This window comes from Mesoplodon densirostris, chromosome 8 (assembly GCF_025265405.1).
Source record: "Mesoplodon densirostris isolate mMesDen1 chromosome 8, mMesDen1 primary haplotype, whole genome shotgun sequence".
Taxonomy (NCBI): Eukaryota; Metazoa; Chordata; class Mammalia; order Artiodactyla; family Ziphiidae; genus Mesoplodon; species Mesoplodon densirostris.
In genome coordinates, this window is record NC_082668.1 from 110,098,802 (window position 1) to 110,119,597 (window position 20,796).

Consider the following 20,796-nt stretch of genomic DNA (forward strand, 5'->3'; position numbering starts at 1 on the left):
CTCTTAAAGTCCTTCCAAAAATTAGTTACTTGAAAAAGAGTTTCCCTTTATCAAGTTTCCCTTCTGTAATTGGTGGTGTTTTTCACTCTATCTCAGTGGCCTGGAGGCTGAGAGGTTCTTGGTTTGTTTCTTTCCCCCTTTCTTGCAAATCCTCTCATTCGGCTTTTTCCTCCAGTAATGTTTGTCTTTACATCTTTACAACTCAGCAGCCTCAACCCCTCCAGGGACTGGAGGTTTGAGAGTCTAAGTGAAGAGCAGAGTGGACTGTAACAGGGGTGGAGGCCCCCTCCCCCCGGGGGCAGCCAAGCCCTCACATTCTCTGACCCAGCTATGCCGTGGTCATTTGTAAGGCAGCTGGGCAGGTTAAGGCCACAACCTAAAAGGGAGAGACGATCATGTGCTTTGAATCGTTATTTTAACCTCCTAGTAACCCTCTGAGGCACTCTTGTCCCCACTTTACAGACAAAGAAACTGAGACTCAGAAAGGTAAGGGAATGCTCCCGAAGTCACAGAGCCAGTCTATGGTGAAGGTAGATGCGTCAGACTCTGGAGTCTGGACCAAAGAGCTTGACTCTTCCCAGTGAGGCTCACAGGCTTGTACTCTGAGCACCAAGGAGGGGCTTGGAGTGTCCACACCCCTCCAGCCACACCTAGGTGTCTTCCCCAGGATGCAGGTAATTCCCAGTAACCCAGCCCATCTAGGATCTCACTTCAGGTGACCTCCCTCACATACAGACCCCACCAGGTGTTCAGACTCTGGGGATGGCGTGTGTGCCTGCGGTCCCCTGCAGCTGCTCCGAGACAGCCTTCTGTGCACGCTGGAGCACACGCCCAGCCCCTGCTCACCTGCCTCTCCCTTGATTCCTGGTGGACCTTGGGGTCCTGGGGGGCCTGGAAAGGAGAAGGAATTCAGAACGTAGCCTGCACAGAGGAGGAGAAAAAGGACTATGGGGCCGGTAGACAGAGGCAGGTTTCTGCGGCTCCATCTCGTCCGGGGCCCCCTTCTCCGCTGGTGGCCCTGGCAGACGGGGGAGGCGAGGGCCCCTTTGGACCTGGAAGACTTGAGGAGAAGAGGCACCAATGCCCCAACCAACAAGGGGGGGTGACAGTGCCACTCACACCGTCATTCACTTCACGAGTGTCACTGAGCACCGAGCACCAGCCAAACTGTGTGGAAGGAACCCACGAAAAGACGGAGCTCCTTCCTCCAAGGCGCTCATGGCCCAGCAAGCGAAACACAGCTGTGCAGGTGATGATTCCCGAGGGAGGCTGAGCCAGACAGACCTGAGTTCGAGCAGCAGCACTGCCACTTTAGCTGGGTGACCCTGGGCACATCCTCATTGTCTGGAGCGTCAGCTTTCTCATCAGTGAAATGGGGTTCATATACCACTTATGCAGGGCTGTCCTGAGGCCGCCGCGTGGAGCCCAGCACGGAAAGCACACCCACGCTCTGATAAATGGGACCCATCCCCGCTGCCACTTACGTCAGATCTCTCCCTTGCCAGGGCTGCTCTGTGGACCAGGGCCTCCCAAAGACTCGGGTGGCCGGGACAGGGCTCCTTGTCTTGTCTTGGTCCATTCTGGTTGCTATAACAACACACCACAGACCGGGGTGGGAGGAGCTGAAACATCAGAAGTTCACTTCTCCCACTTCTGGAGGCTGGGAGCCCAAGATCAGGGACCGGCCTGGCTGGGTTCTGGGGAAGGTCTTCTTCTGTGCTGCAGACTGTAGCCCCTCGCTGTGTCCTCACATGGTGGCAGGAGCCAGGGCTCTCTCCTCTATAAGGACAGGCCCGCTGTCCTCTCCCCTCGAAGGTCCAGGCGCTGGCCAGACTGGCTTGGTGCCCACTGTTACGCTCTCCAGCCACAGACCAGTATTAGTTCGCTGCTTGGGAGTGGTCCTGGACATCGCCCTGGGCTCTGTCCTGCACACTCTGGGTCAGTCTGAGGGCTCCATGACTCAGACCCGGCCTTCGGCTGGTTGCTGCAGACCTTGGGTCTTGGAGGTCACACTCGTCTGGAGCATCCTTGGTTCCTAGGTCCCTGACCCCACTGTATCCCGGAGAGCTGTCTGCAGCCACCCAGGGTGCCTGTAACTTCGTGCCCTCCGCATACAGCCTTCACCCCCTGTCTTGGCCTCCACGCTCTCATACGAGGCCAGAGAAAGGGATTCAGGTCCAAAGGCCCCTTGGTCTGCACACGAGCCGCTTCCCCTTTCCCGTCCTCTCTGGGGAGTCCCAGCCCAAGCGGGGAGGGGCCAACCTGGGATCCGAGTAAAGTTGTCCACCAGTCGTAGTAGGTGCTCCTGCCTGGTGCGGACACGGATGAGCTGGGCTTGCAGGATATGCTCGGGGACCAGCGTTTGATTGTTGTAGGGCATCTCCAGGGCCTGGAGCCGCTTCTGCAGATTCAGAACTGGACACCCCACCACCACGCCTGCAGCATCCTTTTAGGGACTTCATTAAAGCCCGAGGCACTTGAGCATAACCCTGACATTCTGTGTCATATGCATAACTCTGCATCCTGAACAGGTAAGCATGTGTTTAGTGTACCATGAGGACCTAGAGTGAGCACACAGAACTTTGTATCTTGCACACGTGCACTCCACACTCAGATATGACATTACACGTCCACAGAACATATCTACACCCTGTATAACCACCACGTCCACGAACAACCTGCATGCGGTTAGGAGCTCTGTGCATGCTTGGACATGAAAGCGTGGCCACTAATATGCTGATCTGGCCTAATCATGTGTGACTTTCATATGCATGTGACGTGTGTTTATGACAACTGGCCACACGGCATTCTTGAGGGACTTCACTATCTGCTGATGGAATTGCTTCATGGCCTAACCGTTTGGACTAGGAGCACTTTGAAAGTCAAATCATGTTAAAATGAAACACTCTGGTCAACAAAGCTACTTCCCATTCAGAGGCAGGGAATCCTTGATGTGAGAGGCACAAGGCACATCCTTGTGAGATCACTGCATCTTTCACTGCTTCAGACACACACAGCCTCACACACGTGGTCCCTCTCTCCCTCCCTCCCTCCCTCCCTCCCTCTTGCTCTCTCTCTCTCTCTCTCACACACACACACACACACACACACACACACTTTCCTTTCTGCTTCCCCCTTTCTCCCCTCACCATTCAGACCACCCAGGGACTGAGAACTCTCTCCCAGCAGATAGGCAGCAGTAGCCCCAAGGGCTCTCCTGTGAACCTGTGCCTTGTGTCGGGCCGGGCCACATTGTCACCCCAGGAGGGACCAGACAGGACCCAGATGCTTTACCTTGCAACACCAGCAGCCCAGCACCTGCGGTGAGCAGAACCAGGTAGGTGATCAGCAGGACTGTGAAGCAGTTTATCCCATTTCTCTTCTTGGGCTTTGGATCTGAAACACAACCCAGGCAGACGGCTGCTGCTGCAGAGGCTGCTGCAGAGGGCAGAGAGCGGGGCCCCCAGCCTGTGCCCAAATCCCCTCTGTATGATCAGGGGGCTGCCCATGAGGTCCCACGAGGGGAAAGACACAAAGGCCCACGACCCCCAAATCTTCCCCTTGATCCTCCTTGTCACAAGGCAAGAAGTGCCATTGTCAGCCCCTCATTTTGTGGCTGGGCAAAAAAACCCCGTGCACACGTCCTTAGCTGGAAGAGCACGGTCCTCAGTCAACCTTGCTCACCGTCAAAGCACCAGCACGGAACCTGCCCCAGGGGTCCCTCAATAGATGTACATCAGAGAAATTGATAAATTAACATGTTTCAATTTCAAAATTCTGGGAGGAGGAGGATTGTTCCTGTTTTATAAACAATGAGTGGGGTTTGGAGCAGTCGAAAAAACCTGTTAGGTTATAAGACAAGATCTGGAAATCACGTCCAGGCCTTTGTTTTCTTTTTAATTACAAAGGTAAAACGTGCTTAATATAATTCATCAAACAATATGGAGAGCATTTCAAGGATTAATAATCTTATAATTAATCCCCTGAGGTCCTAACCCACTGAGGGAAGCTTTGTTAGCATCCTGGGTTGTGGCTTTCCTTCCATCTCCCCTTCCTCTCAGAAACTTACAAACTCATATCCTCCTAGATAGACTTGGGCTTTTTTCTTTTCATTTTACTCTAATGATATCATGTTACAATTACATATTACAGCACCTATCAATTATAGCACATGCGCTTTCTGCAGTGAAGTGTTTTTCCATGGACTTCCCTCTAGTTTTCTCAGTAGAGAGAGATTTAACTGTTCTCTTTAATAGTTGCCTCGTATTGCTTAAAGACACGTGGTTATGCTCAGTCTAGCACAGGGTGTTCCCCCCACCCCCATGCACCCCTGGAGTCTAGGCCCACACAGCAGCCTGAGTGAGTTCTCCAACACATAACCTGCTCCAGTCACTCCCTTGCCCTCAGCCCTTCAGCTCACTGCCCTCAGGACAAACAGCTCCCCTGCTGGTTCATGTAGCCTGGCCTCCAGCCAGCTCTCCTATGGCCACACCTCCATACCTCACCTCCCCGCTGACACTGACCAATGGTCAGGTCAGACCACTGTGGTTACACCCTTGTGACTTCAGGCAGAGTATGTCCTCTGAATACCCAACCTCCCTTCCTTCTTTCTGCGTAACTAATTCTTACTCACCCTTTGGGAACACAGTAGATCTTTTCCTGCTCCAAGATAGATTCTCAGACTCCCCTCGGCTGGGTGGGACCTCGCTCTGCTTCCCCACATCACTGTGTTTTTATCCACTGTGGCCCTGAGCACCTGAACTGTATATATGTTTCAGTCTCCTCCATATGGCCTGGAAGTTTCTTAGGCTGTGTTCCAGCACCAACATGGTGTGCTGGAAAGATGGTGACAGGCTAGATGAATGGATGAATGAGAGGTATGGGTGCTGAACGTGTACAGAGTTGAACATTTTGAAGTGTTGGAAGAGCATCAGGAATGCAACTTAGGACCTCAGGTGTCCATATAGTCATGATGGTGAAGATGGATAACATACAGAGGAAGCCTCACATTTAATAGAAGATGGTGGATGGTGAATACAATCTCATAGACAGCAACCAAACATGATGAAACATAAAATGTGATGGGAATAGAAAGATAAATTATGCTTCAGAGACACAGGTATCATAGAGGTCAGAGGTGGAGGTGAAAGCCAGCATGGAAGATACAGATATTTTCAAATTACATGGTAGGACCATGGTGCAATGCATTTGAGTAAGGCTGATGAGAGGAAAAACAGACATGGTAGTGTGATGGGAGTAGTTCAAGCCCAGAATGCTTTTTAATTCAGAGCTATCACCTGGCATAGAGGCAAGGTATTTTAGAAACTGGGAACTTCAAATCTGTGAGCTTTGTCTAACTCACTCTATACAAAGCAGAGGATCTGATAAATTCTTTACCCTTACATTGATCATTTCATCTCTTAGTGGTTAGAATAAACTGTCAAGGAAATATCTACTCTGGTTTGGGGTTAACCAATGAGCAAGAGTTGCTTGAGATGAGAGAATGAAAATTAAAAAAAAAAAAAAAAAGAAAAAAGCTTCATGTGAATAAGAATGAGCTTACCTGGAGTAAGCTATTATTAGTCTGGGTGGAGACTTTAGGGAAACAGGTTTTAGAAATTTGACAGCTCTATTGTCTGACTCACAGTGAAAATATGGCTCCAGATAGAAATAAAATTTCAATTCCATAAAAGAGCTAAGTGAAGAAAAAAGGCTGCACACAAATTTTAGGGTTCCCAGCCCTTCCATCTCCCAACCCTTCACCAAGTGGCAGAAGATGGCTCGGTAGGTGTACTTCTCTCCTACTGTAACACTAGTGGAGATCAAGTGGGAGCCCCTCTCCCCACATTCTCAGCACTGGGCTACTGGTGAGGCCCAGGGAAGTGGTCTCTGCCCTGTGGGTCTGAGGTCTCCCACCCTCTACTTAGTAGCACTGGGCAATGTAGAGCAGTGTCCTCTGCCCTGCAGGCAGCACCAGCAGGGGGCAAGAACACCAATAGCACTGGGAACAAAGCAGACTAGAATAGCATGGTCAGGGCTCTGAAAATTAAATTGCGATTGGAACCATAGCCCACAAAATGAGCCAGAATCTATCTAATAAATCTAAATAGTTTATGTAAGAAACCTAAACCTAAAATCATTGAGATGAAACAAATGTTGGAATTATTCAATAAGGATTTTAAAGCAGCCATCACAAAAATGCTTTAATGAGTAATTACAAATAAAACTTTTTTTAAAAAAGTCACAAAATAGAAGATATATAAAAGAACCAAATGGAAATTGTATAATTTCAAAACACACAAAAAATTTTTTAAACCTCACCACATTGGCTCAATAGTGTAATAAATATGATAAAGGAAAGAATCACTGATTCTTTCAGTGACTGATAGATAGAGAGAACTAAATGATAGAACAAGAGAAATTGCCCAATCTGAAAAACAGAGAAAATCATCAACAAAAACAACAACAAATAAACAGAGCCTATGAGATGGCTGGGTCAATAAAAAAGAAAAAAGAAACACATAATACTTATATCATTGAAGTCCCAGAAAAAGTGTGAAGCTGAAAAAATAATCAAAGAAATAATGGTAGCTGAAAATTTCTCAAATTTGGGGAAAGACATAAACCTACAGATCCAAGAAGTTGGGCAAATCCCAAACATGGTACATTCAAAGAAATCCATACCAAGACACATAGGCAAAAATCTGAAAAATCTAGACATAAAGAAAATTTAAAATCTGAAGAAAAAGAAAAAATTTTGAAAGCAGCCAGAGAGAAATGACACATTACCTATAAAGTGATTCCAATTTGGAATGTCAGCAGATTTTTCATCTGAAACCATGGAGATCAGCTAGAAGTGGCACAATATTTTTTGTGTGCTGAAAGAAATGGATTGTCAACCATGAGTGCATCCTTTAGCAATGTATGGGAAATAGAGACTCTCAGATGAAGGAAAACTAATAGAAGTTATTGCTAGTAAACCTACATTTAAAGAATGGCTAAAGGAAGTTCTTCAAATAGAATGTTAATGATAGTAAGAGAAGTCTTCGCACTTCCGAAAGGAAGAACAAGAATAAGGAAAGAAGAACGGGTAAAATACAGGGCTATATATTAGACCATACTTCTCCTCATGATTTTTAAAAATCACATTTGATGGTTGAAACAAAAATTATGATGCTGTCTGATGTGGTTCTCAGTGTATGCAGAGGAAATACCTCAGGCAATTCATTTTAAAAAGTGAAGATAATAAAAGGACATAAATGGAAATAAGATTTCTACACTTTACTCAAAGTGGTAAAATGTTGATACCAGTAGACTGTGATATGTTATGTATGTATATTGTAATGTCCAGAGAAACCACTAAATAAACTATTCAAAGAGATGCACCACAAAAATCTTATAAATAATTAAAAATAGAATTCAAAAAATGTGCTCAAGTAACCCATAGAAAGGTAAGAAAAGAGAAACAGATGAATGGGAAACAGAAGAAACAGAGAAAATACAAAATAGGATGGCAGATTTAAGCCTAACATGCCTATAATTACTTTCATGTAAATAGTCTAAATATACCAAGTAAAGGGTAGAAATTGGCAAAGTGAATGGAAAAGCATGACCCAATTATAAGCTGTCTATAAGAAACCAAACAGGGCTTCCCTGGTGGTGCAGTGGTTGAGAGTCCGCCTGCCAATGCAGGGGACATGGGTTCGTGCCCCAGTCCGGGAGGATCCCACGTGCCGCAGAGCATCTGGGCCCATGAGCCATGGTCGCTGGGCCTGCGTGTCCGAAGCCTGTGCTCCTCAACGGGAGGGGCCACAAGAGTGAGAGGCCTGCGTACCGCAAAAAAAAAAAAAAAAAAAAAAAAAAAAGAAACCAAACAGTAGAGCTCCTATTCACATGAAACAGAACTGATACAACTGAAAGGAGAAATGGACAAATCCCAATTATAATTGGGGACATTAATACCCCATTCTCAGCAATTGATAGAAAATCAGCAAAGGTATAGAAGAACTGCACACCACCAGCAACCAACAGGATCTAATTAACATTTATAGAATACTCCATGCAACAACAGAAGAATACACATTCTTTCCATGCATACATGGAATATTTACTAAGACCATATCCTGGGTCATAAAACAAACCTCAACAAAATGTAAAAGAAATTAAATTTTACAGATGTTCTCTGACAATAATGGAATAAAAATAGAAATTAATAACATACAGACATAAAAATGTCCAAACACTTGGAAAAGTTTTTAAAACTTCTAAATAATGCATGGGTCATAGAGAAAGTCTCAAAGGAAAAAAAAAATTAAACAGAACTGAATGAAAGTGGAAATACAACATACCAAATTATGGGCTACATCTAAAGCAGCACTGGAAGGGAAATTTACAGCACTAAAATCTTACATTACAAATGAGGAAAGATCTCAAATCAGTAAACTAAGTTCTTACCTCAAGAAACCAGGAAAGAACAGTAAAATAACCCTAAACAACCAGGAAAAAAAAAAAAAGAAATAATAAACACTAGAGCAGAAATCAATGAGATTTAAAATAAGAATACAAAAGAGAAAATAAAAAACAAAAATCCGGTTCTTTGAATAAAATCAATAAAATTTATAAAGCTCTAGCAAGATGGACAAAGATAAAAAGAAAGAAGACACAAATCACCAATATCAATAATAAAGCAGGGTATATCACCACAGATGCTGCAGCCATTAAAAACAAAATAAGAAAATACTACCACTAACTTTATGCTCACAACTTGGAAGAAAGGAAATAGTTCCTCAAAAATCACATACTACAGGGGCTTCCCTGGTGGCGCAGTGGTTGAGAGACCGCCTGCCGATGCAGGGGACACGGGTTTGTGCCCCGGTCTGGGAAGATCCCACATGCTGCGGAGTGGCTAGGCCCGTGAGCCATGGCTGCTGGGCCTGCGCGTCCAGAGCCTGTGCTCCGCAACGGGAGAGGCCACAGCAGTGAGAAGCCCACGTAATGCAAAAAAAAAAAAAAAAAAAAAAATCACATACTACAAACACTCAACCAAGATGAAACAGATAATATAAATATCTATGCCCATTAAATACATTTAATTTGTAATTTAAAATCTCCTGTAAAAGAAATATCCAGGTCCAGATGATTTTATTGAAATATCCTAACAAACGTTTAAAAAAAGAATTAGCCCCAAGTACAAACAATCTCTTATGGATAACAGAAGAGTAGAAGACACTTCCTAACTCATTTTGTATGATAAGTATTACCCTAATATGGAAACCAGACAAAGACAGTACAAAACGAAAACTAAACATCAATATTTCTCATGAAATTTGATACAAAAATTCTCTACAAAATAGGAGTAAACCATATCAAGCAATGCATCAGAAGGATTTACAGGGGCTTCCCTGGTGGCGCAGTGGTTGAGAGTCTGCCTGCCGATGCAGGGGACACAGGTTCGAGCCCTGGTCTGGGAGGATCCCACATGCCGCGGAGCAACTGGGCCCGTGAGCCACAACTACTGAGCCTGCACATCTGGAGCCGTGCTTCGCAATGAGAAGCTGTGAAAGTGAGAGGCCCGCGCACCACAATGAAGAGTGGCCCCCACTCGCCGCAACTGGAGAAAGCCCTCAGACAGAAACGAAGACCCAACACAGCCAAAAATAAATACATAAATAAATAAATTTATAAAAAAAAAAGGATTTACATACCATGACTAAATGAGATTTCCAGGTATGCAAGACTGGTTCAATATTAGAAAATCAATGTAATCCACATATCAATAGGCTAAAGAAGAAAAATCATATAATCATATAGTTGATGCAGAAAAAGCACTTAACAAAATCTAATTCATAATAAATTGTCATAATTATCACTCTCATAATAAATAACAAATTTATCATAAACCTGTCAGCAAACTAAAAAAGAAGAGAACATCCTCAAGTTTAAAAAAAAAAGAGAATCAACAAGCTATCTAAAGCTTACAGTCAGTCTTAATGGTGAGACAGAAAACTTTCCTCCTTAGGTTGGGAACAAGGCAAGAATGTCTGCTCTCACTCCCTTTTTCTGTATACAACTGGCAAACAAGTGCAAATCGAAATTTAAAACACAATGGCAGGACACATTGGCTCAGTGGTTAAGAATCTGCCTGCCAATGCAGTGGACATGAACTTGAACCCTGGTCTGGGAAGATCTCACATGCCGTGGAACAACTAAGCCCGTTCACCGCAACTACTGAGCCTGCACTCTACAGCCCGTGAGCCAAAACTACTGAGCCAGTGTGCCACAACTGCTGAAGCCCTTGAGCCAAGAACCCAATGTTCCACAATGAAGAGTAGCCCCCCCTCACCGCAACTAGGTACAGCCTACGTGCAGCAACGAAGACCCAACACAGCCAAAAATATTTAAATCAAATACATAAATTTATATAAAAATGGCATTTACAATTGCTCCAAAGAAAATGAAATATTTAGATATTAAATTTAACAAAATGTATACAGGATCTGTATGTTGAAAGTTACAAAATCCTCATTAAAAAAAAAAGACCTAAATAAGTGCAGAAACATACCATGTTCACAGATTGTAAGACTGAACATAAAGGTGGAAAGATGTCAATTTTCAAACTGATCTAGAGGTGTGATATAATTCCTACAAAATCCCAGCAAGGTTTTCGATGGTATAAATTTATACCAAAATTTATATGGAAAGGCACAAGCCCCAGAGTAGCTAAAATCATCTTGAAAAAGAAGAATAACTTGTGAGAAATAATGTTACCTGATGTTCAGAGTTACAATAAATCTACATTATCAAGACAGTGTGGTATTGGTGCAGGGATAGACATGCAGATTAATGGCTCAGAATAAAGAACACAGAAATAGATGCACACAAGTATGCCCAACCGATTTTTGACAAAGATGCAAAAGTAATTTCCTGGAGGAAGAAGAGACTATTCAGCAGATGGTGTTGAAGCAATTGGACATCCATAAGCAAAACACACAAACCTTGACCTAAACTTCACATCTTATTAAAAATCAACACAAAATGAGCCATGATATTGTAATGTAAAACTGTAAAACTTTTAGAATGAAGCATAGGAGAAATCTCTGGGACCCAGTGCTAAGTGAAAAGTTCTCAGACTTGACACCAAAAGCACAATCCATAAAAGGAAAAATCAGTAAATTGGACCTCAATAGAATTAAATACTTTCGCTTTGCAAAAGACTTTGTTAAGAGGATGAAATGACAAATTACAGACTGAGAGAGAAGATTTACAAATTATGTATCTGGCAAAAGACTTGTATCTTGAGTATATAAAGAATTCTCAAAATGTTTAGTTTTAGTTTAGATTAGTCAAAAAACAATCCAATTAAAACACTGGCAAGGGCTTCCCTGGTGGCGCAGTGGTTGAGAATCTTCCTGCCGATGCAGGGGACACGGGTTCGAGCCCTGATCTGGGAAGATCCCACATGCCACGGAGCAACTGGGCCCGTGAGCCACAGCTACTGAGCCTGCGCGTCTGGAGCCTGTGCTCCGCAACAAGAGAGGTCACGACAGTGAGAGGCCAGCGCACCGCGATGAAGAGTGGCCCCCGCTCGCCGCAACTAGGGAAAGCCCTCGCACAGAAATGAAGACCCAACACAGCCAAATAAATAAATAAATAAATAAATAAATAAACACTGGCAAAAGGCATGAAGAGACATTTCACTGAGGAGGGTATACAAATAGCAAATGAACACATGAAAAGATATTAGCTATTAGGAACGTCATTAGCTATTAGGAAAATACAAATTTAAATTACAATGATGTATCACTATCACATGTCTATCCAAACGGCTAAAATAAAAATAGTAATAATACCAATTGCTGGCAAGGATTGCGAATCAGTTGTACACTGCTTGTGGGAATGTAAAATGGTGCATCCACACTGGAAAAACAGATCAGCTGCTTTTTGTGATACTAAACATATATTTAGAGTCCAGCCATTGTACTTTCGGGCATTTATCCCAGAGAAATGAAAACTTGTGCTTACACAAAAACTTTTATGTAAATGGTCATAGCAGCTTTCTTTGTAATAGCCCCAAACTGGAAAAACAACCCAAATGTCTTTCAATGGGTGAACGGTTAAACCAACTGTATACATTCATATCATAGAATAATACTCATTAATAATACAAGAACCAACTACTGATACGTACAACAACTTGGATGGATCTCAAGGGAATTATCCTATGTGAAAAAAAGCCAATCTTTAAAAAGTTACATGCTGTGTAATTCTATTTATATAACTTTCTTTAAATAGCAAAATTATAGAAAGGAGGAACTGATTAGTGGTTGCTGGGGGACAGTGATGGCTGGGCGGGGAGAGAGGGTATGTGCGTCTATGAAAAAGTATCATGTGGGAGATTTTTGTGGTGATGGAACTGATCCATATCTTGATTTTGGTGGTGGTTACACAAGTATACACATCTGATAAAATTGTAGAGAACTACATTCACACACCCAAATGAGTGCGTGTAAAACTAAAGAAATCTAAAGAAGCTCCGTGGGTTGTACCAATGTCAGTTTCCTGGTTGTCATATTGTACTAGAGCTAAGCAAGATGTTATCACAGGGGGAAAATGGGTGAAGGTCACAAAGACTTCCCTGTACATTTGTTTTTTGCAACTTTCAGTTGAAAAAATTTACAATTAGTTCATAAAAACAAAGTGAAGAAACACCTCTGGGTAAAGTCAGATTTTTACAATTTACAATTATTTCGCAATAGAAAGTGAAAAAACACCTCTGGGTAAAGTCAGATTTTTACCACTTACAATTATTTCACAATAAAAAGTGAAAAAACACCTCTGGGTAAAGTCAGATTTTAAAAAAAAATTCTAAGAACTAGTGACACGACAAAAAATAAAGTCAGAACAATGACATGAAATGAAAGTAGTCATCTCAGCAAGGCTGACCCTGAATAGACTCCAGGGTTAAGGTTTGTTAGCAGAATATTTAACATCAACTTCAGAGCAGGGAGAAGGGTCAGCTAGGGTCAATGTTGGGGCCACTGCTGAGTGTTAATTAAAACAAACAACAAAACCTCCCATAACTTTCTTTCATAATTTGTATTTTTTGGGGTCTTCTCTGTCAGGAAGGATGATCTTCAGATGGAAATTGGTGGGAAGAAATATCATGAAGAAAAGTGTGAGACCTGAAATAGTTGAGGGCTTTGGATGAGAGGGCCAGATTACACTCCACAGACCGGTGAAAGGTTGCCAATGTGGTAACAGAACTTGAGAAACCAGACAATCAGGAGACTGACAGGAAGACCTGAGCCAGACAAATGCTCATATTTTCAAGAAGGTGAAAGGAGCGCATCCCAGAAAGATAGGGTCCACAGGGACAAATGTGAATTCTCTCGTTCAGGCTCCAATGCTCCATTGTTGGAGGGGAGAGGGGCTGATACCGGTTCATAAGGGAAGACATGGGGTTTCGTTGGACCTTCAGGGCAGCAAGAGCCAGCAGTCTGTGGCAACGCTTCAGAAAACGAAAGCAATCTTCAGCCTACAGAGAGCTAGGTAAGTAGATAGATAGATAGACAGATAGATGGATAGATAGACAGGTAAACGAGGCTGGAGCCATTTAGTGCTAAAGTAAGTAGTTTTTTTCATCTCAGTAAAGCCCTGAGGGGATAACTGTGGTACAGAGCCTCACAGTGAGAGCTGTCCATGATGACACTCATCTAGTAAGTTCCATATGTTCTTTGTATGAGGACATAGAAGTTGTGAATGCATTTAGGAAAGGGTTCCATCCAAACTGGAGCGATTTTGTTCTGGGGTTAGATTTTTACCTCGTGGTATCTATAACCCCAGCCACAAATCTGGGATTCACCCTTGACTCTTGTATCATCCTCACTTACCTTGTCCCCCCACTATAGTCCTACTGATTTGACTTTTTAAAAAATATATTTATTTATTTATTTGGCTGCACCAGGTCTTAGCTGCAGCACGTGGGATCTTCGTTGCTGCATGTGGGATCTTAGATGTGGCGTGTGGGATCTAGTTCCCTGACCTGGGATTGAACCCAGGCCCCGTGCCTTGGAAGCATGGAATCTTAGCCACTGGACCACCAGGGAGGTCCCTGATTTGACTTCTAAAATTTCTCCAGAGCATTCTCATTTCCTTCCACACACCCACTGCCTCACATCATCTCTTGCTGCCAAGCTCCTCTCTGTCCTCAGGGTGACTCTTCCCAACCTGTCCCCCATCTGTGAGGGTGAGTAATCTCAAGTACAGATCACTGCCTCTCAGCCCAACTTCAGTCTCTTCAAAGCTCCCCATTGCCCCTGCCACTTACACATTGGCCCTTGCCCTCTCCCTCTACAAGGATTAAATCATGAGCCGCTGCAGTGGCTGACCTTCAACACCCCCTGAAAGGAGTTCAGGGTGGAGATCAGGAATGAGGCGCTCTGTGCTCTGGGAAAAACTGGCAGAACAGGTCTTCAGATATTAGATATTTTCAGGAGAAGATTTTATGAGCCCAATTCTCGCATCTCCTCGTATTTAGAAAAGCACTAACATCATTAGCAGTGACATCTGCCCCTTTTGACTAGCAATGAGCCTCTGCCAACATGTGTGCTTGACTGCACGTCCCCCCATCACTAAAGTCATATATAAAGCAGTTTCTCAGAGCTCTCTGAAATGCTGTCTCCCAGGCTATAGTCCTCATTTTGTCCCAAATAAAACTTAACTCGCACCTCTCACACTGTGCTTTTTTTTTTTTCAATAGACACCCTCAGGATAAAGTCCAAATTAATTGGTCCTAGTCTCAAACCCCACTGAGCCTCCCCACTCAATTTTGACCGCACAATATGGAGCTATTTGTATTTTTTCTGAATATTCCTTGGGAAGGTGTCATAAACACGCTGTGCCCTACCCCTGCTCCAGCCTCCATCTCCTTTCTCTAACGAATCCTTTTTATCCATTAAACTTTAGAAGAGGTCTCAGCTCTGCCCTCCAGGGTCCCACATCAGCTTAGATCTGTCCATAAAGTCCTGTGCAAATCTCAACGACAGCCAGTAATGAATTGTATAGAGATGGGTTATGAATAGGCTCTCTCTGCCTCCCTCCATCCAACATGACTGTGGGCTCCCTGGGGCCAGAGGCCGGGTTGATCCATGTCTATTTTCTCAGTGCTGAGTGCAGTGTCCAACATGGAGTAGGTGCCAAATCTGTTTGATCACCTGACTTTGCTTGAACATTTTTAGGATCTTAAAAAGTCATGTGTCCAGAACGCTGCCTTCTCCAAAATTCTGAATAACCAACAATTATTAAAGTCATTTGCACTCCTGCCTTCTTTGTTACCCCACTGTGAACACCTAAAGGCAGAACACTGGACCCTTAATCTTTGTACCCCCATAATTCCAGCCACTGACCTGAACAAAACAGACCCTGGGCGAGAGGGACAGTCAGGCCAGGGGACAGAGATGCAGCTGTTCCTGCACATACAGTCTCCAGAAAAGAGAGTGGGAGTGGGAAAGACTCATCAACTTGGAAGACAATTCCAAGAGGATATTCTGAAATGGGAAATCAGAGATCCCCTGTGGGAAGCACTCACCAGTGACTTTGAAGCCTACAAATTCTAGAAGATTTTAAAAAATGCATCACCTGTGTAACACTGAGGGAGAAAATAAAACAACAGTTGACTGAATTTTTAAAATCTGAGTTTAATCTAAGACAAACTAATTATGAAGCTATAACACACCCTAGCCCACACCAAATGGAGAACACACTCCCTGAGGAACACATGAGTTTTCACAGAAGACATCTTAAAGAATTGTAACAGAATGGCATTAAATAAATATGACACTTGGCTTCGGTTTTGTGGAACTTTTTCACCCCTCTTGTCTTGCATTGTCCTTTCATCACACGCGTCACAGACATAATCTGTGTGTCAGAGTGAGACACGAATAAAAAGGAGGAACATATAATAAGCATTAGCATTAATTGAAGGGAAAATATTTAAGTACAATTGAAAGGAGTCATGAAGCTAAAAAAAAACCCTGTATGCTAAAGACACAGCATCTATTACTCGCATTATACAAATTTCCAGTGGAAGCATGGAAGCATTCCAGAAATGTATTATTGACTCTCTAAGGTGCAGACCTAGACTCTCAATGGACTTGTCTATTCTTATGCCGCCAAGAGAAAGACTACATCACGGGCAATGCCATTACTGGGGACTAGTACTTTACCATTAAGTTCAAAGGTCTCCATTGTAGACAGCATGTTTGGTCCAGAGTCGTTCTTTCTCTGGTGCTAGCTGAGAGCTCTTTCTCCTTGAGAATTTCCTCATTTCCCATTGCTAAGCTTTATAGATGGCCAAAGTCCTGGAGCCAGCAGAAATGCTCCCCACAAGAGGAACCACTTGGCGAAAGATTGTTCCCTTTTAACTACTGCTGCTACTGGTGGAGCACACAGCATTTCCCTTGACTCTGATTTCTGAATTTGCAAAATGTTTCCTGACATGATCAGGATTAGGCATTTCTCCAAAATGGGCTATTCACATGTGGAGCTCCTGCTTAGTGCAGCTGCTTGTTCAAGGGGGTGTGGGGAGTTGGGACACAAGTCACAGGCCCTTGAACCCACCCCTTGCTCCCAGGCCCCTGAGAACAGAGCTGATGACCCCCTGCACTTTCTCCATTTGTCCAGGTCCTGCCATCAACCCAGACCCAGTTTATTGCCGTGGGACCTCTCCCACCCACAGTGAAACCTGCCTCCTCTGACCTACTTCAACCCTTAGAGTTCATCCTTGCTGCTCAAAGTGTGAGCCATGGACCAGAAGCATCAACATCACTTGGGAATTTTTTATAAAGGCAGAGTCTCAGGCCCCACCCCACAAAGACTGAAAACAAATCCACCGTTTAAGAAGGTCCCCAGGTGGTGTATGTACACATTCCAGCTGGAAGCGCATGGCTCCACCTCATCCATTTTAGTGTTGAATCATGTTTCCCCTCAACACTTTCCTGTGTTCTCTCTGTGCGCGTGCACATGTGTGCTTGCTCTGGCCCCAGTAAGATCTGAGCTACTTAGGAGAGACCCCTTTGCCCTGCCCCCTACACTGGGCACTCCCTACCAGGGAGGTTGTATAGCACGGTAGTTAAGACACAAACTCTAACATCTCGAATGCCTGAGCTCCAATTCCACCTCCTGCAAGCAGCTGTGTGACCATGGGCAAGTCATGTTAGCTTTGAGCACCTCGCTTTCCTTGTTTGTAAAATAAGGAAGGTGGTAATGATTTCCGTGTGCGTTAAAGGATTTAAATGGTATAAGGTGGCCAGGATGAGCACTAACACCATGGTGCTGCTGATATCACTAGAGACATTGTGAACCCACTGTGTCCAGGGAGATGAAGGAAACAGCCTTTGCCTTAAAGGAGCTCAGTCTAGTATGCGGGATGATCGTGGCTACAACTGAATTCCAGAAAATGGCTGTTGGTGATTGGACCACCTAGGAGGACAGAGGTGGCCCGGAGGCAGAGAAGGCAGGGCTGGGAATGCCGCAGGAGCTTTTCCATCAGATCTGGGTTTAAAGGGATGACTTGGAGGGTCACCTGTAGAGCAGAATAAGGTCAGGGCCTTGCAGGCGGGAAAGATGGCAAGCGTAGCCTCACAGTGGCCGGATGCTTGCGGACCACGGACCACTGGACTATCTGGGACATGAGAGGTGACGTGGCAGGAGACGAGGCTGAGCTCAAGTCGCTTTCTTTGGCCTGTGGCGTGGCAGAAAGTAAAGGGGTAAGAAGGTCAGGAAAGAGAGTTACTGGCAGCGCCCCACAAGGCAGGGGTCCCCATTGTGCCCACATTTCAACATTCAGGAGGTCACCGGTTCGGGCTGAGGGCTAGGAGCAGAAGCCAGGACAGAAAAATTAAAGGAGAGAATTGGCAGTGAGGAAATGAAGGCAGCTGGCAACTCCAGTCACAAGTATAGTGGAGGTACCCCCCAAGAGGGCAGGGGCTGTAAGGGCCTCCCCGGTGGGCAGGAATTCCCCTGACAAAGGGGTGCCTCTTCTCTCCGCCTGGTCAGCTCAGCTCTGACCAAGGGCAGTCCTCACTCATGGGGGTTCAGAAGGGAAACTTTGGAAAATGCTGTGCGTTAATTACCGAGTGTAGCCTCCTTTGGAGGGGGCATTTAGTGGATGTCAGGTCTCATCATTTAGCTCTGGCTCTGGGATCAAACAGACTTGGGACCCAAACCCAACTCTTTCATTAACTTGTTGTGTGACCTTGGGTGATTGACTTAGCTTCTCTGAACCTCAGCACAAAGTAATAGCTCGTAGAAGGATTAACACATATACATTACTCACAACTCCCAATAACTTGTAACTTTCCTCTGATCTTGTGGTTAGGAAGTGATGAAACCAGAATGCAAATCCAGGACTTCCTGCCTCTACGGCTTGGTTTAAATCTAGTTTAATCCAAGGGCTATAATCCAGAAGTTCATACCAGATGAGCTTTCTGAAAACCCACATGCCATTCCCCCACCCCAGCCAGAGATTCTGGTTTTAATAAGAAGCCTCATGGTTGGTTCTAATGCGCAGCCAGGCTGAGGACTGCTGTGAAGAATAGTAAAGCAGTCACAGGCAGCACGGAGACCTGTGTGAGCCCTTGGGACTCCATCCTGGGAGGATCCATGTAGTTGGACAATAGGAAATTACTGATATTCAGCCCATTTGATAGTTGATAAATAAATACGTCATAGGATTCAAGCTAATCCATCCAGTCAGCAGGGCCAGACTAGGCAAATGAGGCACTAGTGTGGGGTGCAAAAGATTCAGTAATCAAGCTAAGTTATATATATATATATATATATATATATATATATATATATATTTTTTTTTTTTTTTTTTTTTTTTTTTTTTTTTTTGCGGTACACGGGCCTCTCACTGTTGTGGCCTCTCCCGTTGCAGAGCACAGGCTCCGGACGCGCAGGCTCAGCAGCCATGGCTCACGGGCCCAGCTGTTCCGTGGCATGTGGGATCTTCCCGGACCGGGGCACGAACCCGTGTCCCCTGCATCGGCAGGCGGACTCTCAACCACTGTGCCACCAGGGAAGCTCTCAAGCTAAGTAATATTTTAACACAATTTTAAAAAATCAAAATTAATGCAAAAAGCCCATAATGAAAACAAAATCAACATTTTAAATAAAGCACAAAGATCCCATGCTGCATTTTGCAATGACTCTGGTCACCCGCTCACCTGGTCCCAGCCCTGATCCTTCCTCTGTGTTTCAGCATCCTCATTTGCAAAACGGGATACCAACAGTTTCCCTGTTTGTCCATAGGGTGGGTGTGAGGATAAAACGAAATAATAAAAGTCTAAGTGTAAGCGAAAGGGCTTTCAGGGGAATAACATCTTATACCAAGCCGGCACATAATGTAAAACTCCTGCATTGTCGATGCTACTCTTAAAAATACCTTAAGTCTCCCATAAAGTGCAAAACACACAATTTGGAGAATATTGTACAGTTTCTTCCTAAGTCCCACTCAGACACTTTTATCTCCAGATCACAGATCTGGCTGTTGCTTCCCTTGAGCACCAGATGAAGTGGTCGACTTGCATTTGGGGACCATGCTGTTCAAGAAATGCAGGGCTTGGCTTTCTTTTTCTTTCAGAGTGCATATAATTGCATTGGAGAATTTAAATGTATTTTCAGAGGGGTTCTGGTGTAGTTCTATCAAGGTCTGATGTTCTCCAAACTGGCTTCATTAGACAGGGGTAATGGGGCTGGAGTCCTAGGCAAGCACAACCCAACTCATGGTAGCCTCTGCAGAGCTTGACTCTCTATAAACTAGCATAGTCGATAGGCCACCTGGCAGATGACCTAGAACTCCTGAGTAACCCCATTCCCGCTTAAAACTGGGGCAACCATGTTAACACATGATGTAAAAATCAAACCAAAGTATTCAAAACAAACAAACAAAACCTCACAGCAAACAGGCAAGCCAAGACTCTGGGATGGTCGTTGAGTCCCCGTCACACCTCACTGGCAGCCTGGCCATTTGTTCTGTCGTCTTCTTAAGCTCATCAGTGGAGACAAAGGAAAGAGGGACCTGGGCTAAAGAAAATGTCAAGGAGACAAATATTAACCATTTCTATCTATTGACTTCAGTTTTCTTGCCAGTTGTGCATGACTGTAGCGGTCGGTGTCTCCCAGGCCTAGCTTAGCACCTACTTAATCATTTCATTAATGGTACTTCACGAAGCATAATTACTGCAGATTCATTTTAAAAAGAAAAAAAATCAACAACACAAATGATCATCCTTAGGTGAACAGGTAAATAAATTGAGGTATATCCATTCAATGGGATACTAATCAGTAATAAAGCGAAAGAAACGGCAACATGGGTGAATCTCAAAAGCCATTAGGTTGAGTGAAATAAGCTAGACCCCAAGAGAACATATTGTATGACTTCAGTCATATAAGTTTCCAGAACAAGCCACACTCATCTATAGTGTCAGAAAACAGAGCCACAGTTTCCAGGGGTGGAGGTAGGGGAGAATTGACTGCAGAGGAGCCCAAGGGAAATGTATGGGTTGAGGGCAGTGTTTTGTGCCTTGATTAGGGTGTTGGTTACAAAACTCATCAAATTTTACTTTTGAAAAAATATATATATATACAGTATGTAAATTACATCTAAGTAGAGTTAATTAAAACAGAAATTAAAGAAAAAAGATGACAAAATTATTATTGTTGGACCTTGGCCCATCTCGAAGAAGTTTGTCCTTTGAGAGCCACTGGAGGGTGTAGACGGGGTGAAGTGTGTGT

General features: G+C 44.1%; 1 protein-coding gene across 1 annotated transcript in view; it reads right to left on the reverse strand.

Annotated features, from left to right (window-relative positions):
• Window positions 1-20,796, reverse strand: part of MARCO (macrophage receptor with collagenous structure) — a 96,153-nt gene that overhangs the window by 16,379 nt on the left and 58,978 nt on the right. Inside the window, exons 4-6 of the mRNA XM_060105966.1 lie at window positions 3,295-3,438; window positions 2,263-2,415; window positions 847-891 (exon numbers count right to left, since the gene is read on the reverse strand). Coding sequence (XP_059961949.1) covers window positions 847-891; window positions 2,263-2,415; window positions 3,295-3,438 — 342 coding nt within the window. The remainder of the gene's footprint in view (window positions 1-846; window positions 892-2,262; window positions 2,416-3,294; window positions 3,439-20,796) is intronic.